Source organism: Carassius carassius, chromosome 1, assembly GCF_963082965.1.
Source record: "Carassius carassius chromosome 1, fCarCar2.1, whole genome shotgun sequence".
In the NCBI taxonomy this organism is placed as follows: Eukaryota; Metazoa; Chordata; class Actinopteri; order Cypriniformes; family Cyprinidae; genus Carassius; species Carassius carassius.
This window is the reverse complement of record NC_081755.1, coordinates 20,864,749-20,874,403: the sequence shown is the minus strand read 5'-3', so window position 1 is coordinate 20,874,403 and position 9,655 is coordinate 20,864,749. Positions and strand designations below refer to the sequence as shown.

General features: G+C 40.1%; 1 protein-coding gene across 2 annotated transcripts in view; it reads right to left on the bottom strand.

The window, feature by feature from the left end:
* Nucleotides 1-66: 66 nt before the first annotated feature.
* Nucleotides 67-9,655, bottom strand: part of lmtk2 (lemur tyrosine kinase 2) — a 42,612-nt gene continuing 33,023 nt past the window's right edge. For both annotated transcript variants that reach the window (XM_059550876.1, XM_059550886.1), the window contains exons 8-14: nucleotides 7,697-7,781; nucleotides 7,493-7,614; nucleotides 6,899-7,048; nucleotides 3,954-6,813; nucleotides 3,719-3,851; nucleotides 1,051-1,305; nucleotides 67-963 (exon numbers count right to left, since the gene is read on the bottom strand). In XM_059550876.1, coding sequence (XP_059406859.1) covers nucleotides 935-963; nucleotides 1,051-1,305; nucleotides 3,719-3,851; nucleotides 3,954-6,813; nucleotides 6,899-7,048; nucleotides 7,493-7,614; nucleotides 7,697-7,781 — 3,634 coding nt within the window. In that variant the 3' untranslated portion in view covers nucleotides 67-934. The remainder of the gene's footprint in view (nucleotides 964-1,050; nucleotides 1,306-3,718; nucleotides 3,852-3,953; nucleotides 6,814-6,898; nucleotides 7,049-7,492; nucleotides 7,615-7,696; nucleotides 7,782-9,655) is intronic.

Sequence of the window (9,655 nt, the reverse complement as noted above, 5' to 3'; positions counted from 1 at the left end):
GTTCGATTGTGGGGTGAAATATGACCTGGGTATGTTCTATATCCCCTTTGCATTGAATAAAAAAAACAACGCAAACCTGAACTGAAGTTCTTTTTGGATGAAGGGCGTCCTCAAGTGGGATGAGAGGGGCTGTGAGGCATTGCGATGGCCCATTCACTATACAATCCGACAGCTAAAGGCCCTGATGCGCAGCACTCCATGAATTCCTCGTGAACAGACTGCAATGACAAAGAATGCTCACTACTTAAGACTTAGCATCTCATAGCCAAAACTCTCCAGCTGCCCGCATCCATTTCCTAACTTCTACATCTTAATACAAAACACGTCACTGAAACTACGCTAGTTGTTGCTTGGGTGAAAGTGGTTTGTAAGTAGTCCAAACACTGTACAAAAATATCTGTGGAGACCCATGTTGCTTCTATTGGACATCAAATCCATATAAATAAGCTCGTCACACTAGATTTCACATAAAAAATTAAATAAAATCCAGTGTGTAACAATAAAAGGCAAGTATTACACGATTTCAATTGCACAACTGAGTTGGAGTCTATTGGCTCATTAGTGTTTAACAGAGAGTCCTCTGGTTTTGAGTGAGAAATCTCATCTTCATCCTTCTGACGTAAAATCTGGACACTATGAAGAACTGCAAATTAGCAAAAGAAGGAAAGTGAGGCAGGGCACTTGGGAAGGGCGCAAAAGTTTCTAAAGCATATGCGAAGCAAGGTTCCTCCAAATTGCACTGATGAAAAACATAGCAAATCATAGTTTATGGAAAACCAGATGACTGTTCAGAACACAGGTTGCCATCAGCTCAGTCTCTTCAGTCCCCTTCATATCCCCAAATAAATACCAATGCTGCCTGAGAAGCAATCAAAGCCTTCAAATCAAATACATCCGTGACATATCTCCGATATTTATGTGTCCGATAGATTGTTTAATCTTTCTCTCCATCTTCACCGCTTCCTGAGAAAGAAAATGAGAAACAAGATTGAGAGTTCAGATTGTTGAGGTTCTACTCTGTTTGTGGGTGGATGTTGGTGCTGGACTTACCCCCTTGCTCAATGTCAGAGTCTGTGAGGTGGGTGAGGGAGAAGCTGGCCATGCTGGCTGGGGAGATGGAGAAGCGGGTGTAGTTGGAGGGACTGCTCCAGCTCTGCTCCAGGGTGCGGTTCGCAGGGGGTGGTGAGAAATACTTCGAAGCTGCCGAGGTCCCACTGGGCCTACTGGCAGAATGATCACTGGCTGCCTTTGAAAGGAAATTGGGCTGTGGAGATGTGAAGTCATCGTCCCACTCAAATGCACCACCTTTGAAACAAATCAAAAGGTTTAAAGGCTAAGTAATCAGCATGAAGTTCACAAGCCACCCATGGCTCTTTGATGGCAGCGTTGAGAGGAAAAGTGTAAAAATTCAGCTTCTTGGTCTTCAAAATGTCATTGGGTTTTTAAATGAAAACATTCTGTGTGCCTAAGACTAGAGACTGTTCTTAAATGTAGCTCTTTGGTCCAGGCCTTGGGATAAGTATAATTGGTTTATAAGGTTTACAGTAAAACTACAGAGCAGTGGTTTTCATCCATGATCATGGAGTATCCCAAACACGCATATTAATCAAACCTGACTGAACTCATCAGCTTGTTAGTACAGACTCCAAGACCTGAAAGGGGTGTGTCAGATAATGTCGATATCGAAAAAGTGTAATGTTGGGAGTACTTCTGTAAAACAGTTGGGCAACACTGACTTAAGGGCAGTAAAATGGAAACTAACAATGGAAAACTACACGTTTTGGCCATTCATTTGCACAACAACAGCTTTTTGGGGGCCTGAAAATACAAACATTTGAAAACTAGAAAACAGGCAAGTTTGAAAGTGCAAGTTTTGAAAAATTATAGTCTCTGTGTAAACTAAAAAAAAAAACTTTGTACAACTACAACTGGGTCAGTATCACTGTAGGTGCCTTTTGGTGTTCTGTACATAATTCATTTGCCATGATAACAAAAATGACTATGAAAGGGTGTGTTATATTAGGCTAAGTTTTTGAGATAGGCCTTAAATTTTGAACAACTAAATATAAAACTTTTTAAAGACCTGAAGAAACCCTGTTATTGACGTGTTTAGTCTGTAGGAAAGCATATGTGCGGAGGTATGGTGTTTCTTTACAAAGTGACATTGCCAACTATGTAATGCATCATAGCTTTTCTTGACAACATTGTCTTCTGTAAGCAAAACTTTTTTTTACCTGTTAACCTGACCCCCCCATTATGGGACTCACAGCTGAAAGTGCTCTACCAAACTTATAATTGTAACAGTTTCCTACTTCAGTGTGTTACAAACATAATTTTGGTGTCTTTGGAAAGACCACCCTTTGGGCTATCAAACAGATTTGATAATGCTCAAAAATATTAAAAGTTATAGACACTGAAGTGCCTTGAATGTATTTTTTTTTTTACCACACTTAAATATTTTTTTATTTGATATAAAAATACATGAAATGAGTCCTGGAGCAACCTAGAAAAGTAATGGGTTGAAAGCCACATGTCTCATGAGTTTCTATTTCAAATCTGAATGAGATATAAAAAATGAGACTCCTGCAATTATTTTTATGAGACTGTCTACACCCCTCACCTCCAAAATATAAAAAATATATTTCCCAACAGTATTGAAGGCTTCTACAAACTATTTAGTCAGTAAAAAAGATTTAACTTTGTTTGCCAATTACAGAAAATCCTGAGATCGCTAGAAATGCATCATTTACAATGAATTACGATGCAAATGAGTGCTGATGTTCTGATGGCCACTTATACAGATGGTAATAACACAAATGCGCCATAAAGTAAATAATCCACTCTCTCTATTCATATAGGTGCGTTCACTTTGATAGCCGTGATCATACAGTAATAGCGAGCTGATTTGGGCTGATTTGCACTCAAACAGATGGTAATCATTTAGATACATTCACATTCAACATAAAACACACTCTCACATATATAAAAACTGTTGAAAAATAAAAGAAACAAAGAAAAAGGCGATCGAGAGCGCATCACGAGCCGTCACGAGAGAGCGCCAAAATCTTTCATTCATTCTTTTTTTCGGTGGATCGTCTCATTCTGTTTGTGACACTGTAGGCTGCACAACCATTGTGCTTTTTCACTACCAAGACGCAGTTTCTGAGCGCAAGTTTTTCCATAACGGACACAAACAGTTCTGACGCTGAAGAACTGAAACATAAACAAAGGAATTATGATCCATATTACAATGTTATTGCTTCGTTGGATTAAACGTGCTTCATGAGATGTCGTTCAGTGGACCCTTACCTTTCTAACTAAACCGGGATTTACAGCTGTGGATGTGTTTATGACTCATTATTACGACGAATCTGGTATGTACAGCATTTGTTCATGTTTTTATGTGAACTGCTTACACAAATGTAGCAAATATACAGTCTTTATAAGCTTTCCATTGAAAAACAGCAAACTGTCGTCGATGCTTGAGGCTTAGAGCTTTATAATGATATATAGTTTGTCAAGATTAAATTTGTCCCGTTTCATTTAATCTATTCATAAACACTGACTCATGCGAGTTGAGGGGCGTTGAGGATGCCCGCGCCGGGGTGCTGGCTAACAGGTTAAAAATGCAAAGGAAAAACGTTTCCATTTTAAGTACATTCGCTGTCATGTGAACATACCCATGAACTGTCAAGAAAGAAGTGATCACAGTCATTACCTTCTTCATCAGTGGAGCTCTCGGAGTTGGTAAATCTGTTAAGATAGCTGGAGGAGGCCCCTGGACTGCTGAAATCAGACAATTGACTACTGGGGTCAAGAGTATGCTCACTAAGTTCCTTTGTTGGGGTCTCCTATTCGGTAGAAAAACAGGCAGTCAGGCATAAACAAAAACAAAAAAAACAATCAAGCTGTATTTAAACAGATTAGTAAAAAACAAAAGGAAAACAACAGACCTGGTCAAAAAGGTAGACGGTGACATCGTCAAAGAATGACACTCCACGTCTATTATCTCCATTGTTGCCCACTTCTGATGTTGCTTTAGCAGTCTGAAGAGATTTGGGTTTCAGCAGGCTTTTGAGGTTGAGGGAACTGATGTCGTCGGAGATGATAACAGGTATCGGGTGCACAACATCATCCTCACTGCACTCAGAGCTAGAGCTGTGTAATCGGTAGGAACGCATATCCTCATCTGAATCATCGCTGTTCTCATCTTCTTCATCAGCATCCATGCCATCCTCGGTGCCGAATTCCAGTGAGGATCGATCAAGCTTGCCCAAGTATTTCCCCTCCATATCTGGCTCCTTCTTCTTTGTTATCTCCCCAGCATATGTTCTGGTTAGTTTTGCATGAACCATGACCATGTCTGTTGAGGGCTGCACTGAGGTAGTGGATGTTGCTGCATGTTCCGGGGCTGCATGGGCATGAGTTTGGTCAGAGTCATCAACAGTCAATGGTTTTTCCTGACTCCAGTCTTCCTCGGTGGTGAGAACCAACTCAGGAAGTACAGTCCTTGTAGCCTGGACATCAACCTCAGTTGATTCTAAAGTAGGACCTGCAGATTCAGGGGAAGTCTCGGATACCAAATGCTCCTCCACAGCTTCGGTTTCTTGATTTTCACCAGCTTCTCGGTTACTCTGGAGCCAAAATGAAGCATCTCCAGGGATGCTTCCACTGATGTCATCACTCTTCTTATCCAGTTCCTCATTGTCTGAGAAGTAAGCAGAGTCTCGGTAGTTTCCACCTAAGGGAACTTCACCAGGTACTTGTTGGTGATCAACTCTACCACCATTCACCTGAACATCAGGTACAGTGTCCACGTCAGAAATGATAATTTCTGGTGGAACCAGTGCTGCAGGCTCCATGGCACTTCCCAACTCATTTTCTTCAGAGGAATCCCTCAAGTCTGTTTGAGAGTTCCACTCAGGTGACTCCAAGTTTTCAGTTTCATACCCACTGTCAGCTGCTTTGTATGGAGGTTGAAGCTTATTTACAGGCATTTCCAAAGACTGTCCATGCACCACATCCAAAGAGTCTAAAGAATCTGGCGTTTCAGCCGAATTCTCAATGGTTGGAAGAGTGGAAGAGGAGCTATCATCAAGAAGGCTGTCCTGACTTATTTGGTCAAGACAGACGTCTGAAACCAACAGTGAGGACATGTCCTGAGTTACATGATTGTCCAATAAAGTTTCTTGAACTTGATCGATGGCTTCTGATGGTGGATAATCATTGGACGTCTTCTTGTCCAGCTCTATTATATCACCCATTGAGTCGCTACTTGTTAGACCTTCAGTGAGGCCACCTTCTGTACACTCACCAGCAGGTGAAGTGGTAAAGCTAAGCTCAGCTGCATCGCTGATTTCTCGATACTGCCCATTCTCCTTTGTGGCTCCGAAGCTTTCTTCAAGGCTGGGGGATTTGGCATTGATGCGCATATATGTATCTGCAGTGGCACTTTCAAGGGATTGATGACTATCAGATGGACTGTTAACAATGACCTCAACACTCTCAGAGGTAGAATCAGAAGAGGAGTAGTTCCTAGATTTTGGAGAACGCAAAGAGCCATTTGTGTCTGGCAGGTGGTTGCTACAGGTTTGTCCTTTTACTAATATATCAAAAGGCACCATTGTTTCATTTCCTTTCAAAGGCGACAGAAAATCATCTAAAATAGGGCTGACTAAGTCTAAGAATTCATCCTTAAGCTGCGCAGAATTCCCAGCTGAGTTCAAAGACTCACCTGTGAGGTTTACACTATCTGAGACATCAGTCTCAATGATAGAGCTCATGGTCTCCTGGATATTTTTTGATTCAGACTGTGACTTGTCCTTCAATAGGCTGTTATCTTTAAGAAACAAGAAGTTTTCAGCCAGTTTCTCAGTGTTAAGAAGCTTCATTACATCTGAACTCTGCTGATCAGAGACCTCCAGATGAATGGCTTCAGTTCCAACCCCTAAAAAAGACTTCAGAAAACTGTCACTTGCCTCTTTCCCATTGGATTCACCATCAGACTCCCTCTGTACATTCATCTCCGGGAGCTCCATAAAACCTCCCGTGAATGAATGAGAATCTTCTAGTTTTGCATCACCCTCACTGAAAATGTTGGTATGGTAAGGGCTCTCATGTTCACTTGAGGACCAAATGTGGCTGTCCTGAAGGTAAGAGTCTTTTGAGTCAATGCTCTGATGGAAGAAATCAGCATCCGTACTGGATTCATCCAATCGGGCATCCTGTAAGACTACATACTGATGCTGCTCTGAAGCATTGGTTCTTTCAGCACCCTGACTTTCCCCCATGCCAATTTCACTCTCATCTTGCTCCTCCAACTTAATAAAGTAGTCATTTCCAGAGGATGCTTTGTGTGCATCAAACACTGGCAAGGTTTCCGGGACTTTGCCATTTTCTCCTTGCACTACAGTGTCAGGAAAATGAGCCTGGATATCTTGCCGTGGCACTGGAAAGAACATACTGTGGTAATTCAAAGTAGTGTCCAAGGCAGAGCGACTATGACTGTCATAGTGGTCATGCTTGGCTGCCTCCCACACATATTCAAAACTCAGCCCGTGACTCGTTTCAGTGACTGTGAGCACCTCGTCTGGTTCTCGGCCATCATCAAACTGCTCCAAGATGGGGTAGGAGGAATGACTGATAGTGGCTTGACGAGTGGTTGGATTGGGTTTGAGAGAGCTCCAACGCTGCTCGAAGTCATCCTCCACATCTTTTTGACCCTGCATACGGAGGTAAGTGAGCAGGCGGTGGACCTCTTCAGCAGTGGCCCTCTTGTCTGCCGGCAGCCAACAAAACTGTAGAACCTCATACCTGTAGACCAAAGCATGCCATTAATAAGTTTCAACAGAGAAACTGATGTTGTTTATAAAAATAGAGACCTCTGTGAAAAACGAACCATCTTTCTGAGTATGGTAAGTCCAATTGTGGCTTGAGAAGTCTGACTTGTTGATCCTTGAGCACATGGTGGAGCACTTCTCTATCTGACAGGTGAGGATATGGCTGCTTTGCACCTTCAAACAGTTCCCACAATGTCACACCCAATGCCCTAAAAAAAAATCTTGTTCTGTTATAAACATGCAATATTTTAAATTACATTAGTTGTAAATCTATAGTACATAAGGCAATTGTCCAAAAAACAAGACTTAAAAAATCTAATATCCATCATCATCTAGCATAAAAAGGGGTATGTCTGTAATAAGACCAGCTGGCTGACATACAAGCCATCATTTGGGCCGTCTGAGTGATTCATAGATGCTATAAGAGTCAAAGACCTTTAAATTCATGACCCTGCATTCAGACAAGTGCAGCGGGAGCTCTCTTTCAGAGGGCTCTGATCTTCTGACTGCTGTGAGATGGCACAACTTTACTACTGTTTTACTACTATATTTTCTCTTGACACTTTTTATTTCTATTCAGAAGACACAAGCCTGCAAAAGTGCTTCCTGTTACCCAACTAAGCAAAGGGTAACTATGATTAAGAGTTACGTACCAAACGTTGCTGGGTTTAGTCTGTTCTGATGTGATCACACCGCCATGCAGCTCACCAATCAGCTCTGGGGCAAGCCAGCGCAGTGCTACACATTGGTCGTCTTCTGTTATGATGTAATCCTCCTGGCAAGCACAAAGAAACAATATTGTTACAAGAGAAAGTGTTATATCAAAAATTAACTGATCCTGCCTTTTCAAGCTTTACCTTAAAACTCGAAGGGCCAATGCCATAATCTCCTACTTTGACAGTCAGGTCTGTAGTGAGATAGCAGTTCCTCAAAGCCAAATCACTGTGAAGGAAGATAGGAGCATGACTTTAAAAAACATTCACATTTAAATTGGTTCTCTCATAGTATTATGTATTGACTATACTACCTACATTACCAATATTAAAATAACACATAGATCTTATTAAAGTGGTGATGATTTAAATGAAGCATTTAATTTTAATAACTTATAAGGGCAATTTATGTATGGATCATTCACAAAATCAATAACAGGCATTAAGTGACTATGTACAGTTTGTGATTGGGAACCAATGCCACAAGATATAATCAACGGCATGTCAATTTTTACAAGAAAGCCTGAGATCCTGACTTTTTTTCTCCTATTTACAACTAGCTTATATTATCACTCCTAATTAAAATATGATTTGCAAGTTGTCGTGTTTTTTTTTTTTTTAAACTGGCTTTGAGCTAATGACAGCTAAAAACCCACTGCAAAGTTGTCATTGTCTCTATCCACTATGTGTCCAATTAGTGTAAGTGCATGCTGACAGCGTGGACACATAATTAAGTCATGAGTGAGCCTGTTTTTTTGTTTGTTTCCCAACGCCATGCCAGAGGTAATGAGTGAGTGTGTTTTGCAGTGTGGTTTGACCCAAAGGATACTGTGAACAGACTAGCAGAAGTGTCCATGTTGCTTCATATGATTTTTTAATATTTGTATTTATTAATTTTTTTCTGGCGAGGGCAGTGAAATCCTGGCAGGTCAAGTATAAATCGGAGCTATGGGTTACTAGTTGAGCCCTGCTCGGCAGGGCAACAAAAACACTGATGCTGGAGCTTTTTCCAACCCACTCACTCGCACAACACCAGAACATTGTTTCTAGAGGGGAACAATATGCCCACTGAAGCAGTAAGTGGGACGGAAGGACATATGGTGTCTCATTCAGTCTGAGCTCTTGAACATGCCAGCTCTGATTTCAGCTTTGGCCATCTTTTCTGAGCAGTGTCTCTTTTACATCCTCTCTCGGGAAACCGCTGACACTAGCGGTGTGCTCATACTGCACAGGACTACTGTCATGCTCACTGAAACCACTGCAAGATAAATGGACAGATATTTTAGACGCTACACTCTGGCCTTGGCAAAAGGGGCAAATACAGTAGCGTTGGCGGGTCACTGAGAGGCAGAGCTGTGCTTTTGGCCATACATGGAAAATTCACAGGGTTATTATCCTTAACTAAAACTAAAACCATTAAAAATGTTTCCGTTACTTGAAATAAATGTCAAATAAATCAAAATCGTTTTAATCTAGTTGCCAAAGTAACATTTGTCCTTTTCATTTAGTTCAAGTACTAAAATAACAAAAAATATATAAACTCAAATAAAAATAAATGAATAAATATATGAATATTTAAAGAAAGGCAAAAACACAACAAAATAACTAAAATGACAATTAAAACTAAAAATAGAAAATCGTATAAAGTACTTAAAAACGCTAACATTAGATAAAGTAGATATACAGTACAGACCAAAAGTTTGGGAACATTACTATTTTTAATGCTTTTGAAAGAAGTTTCTTCTGCTCATCAAGCCTGCATTTATTTGATCAAAAATACAGAAAAAACAGTAATATTGTGAAATATTATTACAACTTAAAATAATAGTTTTCTATTTGAATATACTTAAAAATATAATTTATTCCTGTGATGCAAAGCTGAATTTTCAGCATCATTACTCCAGTGTCACATGTAACATCCAGTCTATCACATGATCATTTAGAAATCATTCTAATATTCTGATTTATTATGAGTGTTGGAAACAGTTCTGCTGTCTAATATATTTGATGAATAAAAGGTTAAAAAGAACTGCATTTATTCAAAATAAAAAAAAATTCTAATAATATATATTCTAATAATATATTTTCTTTACTATCACTTTT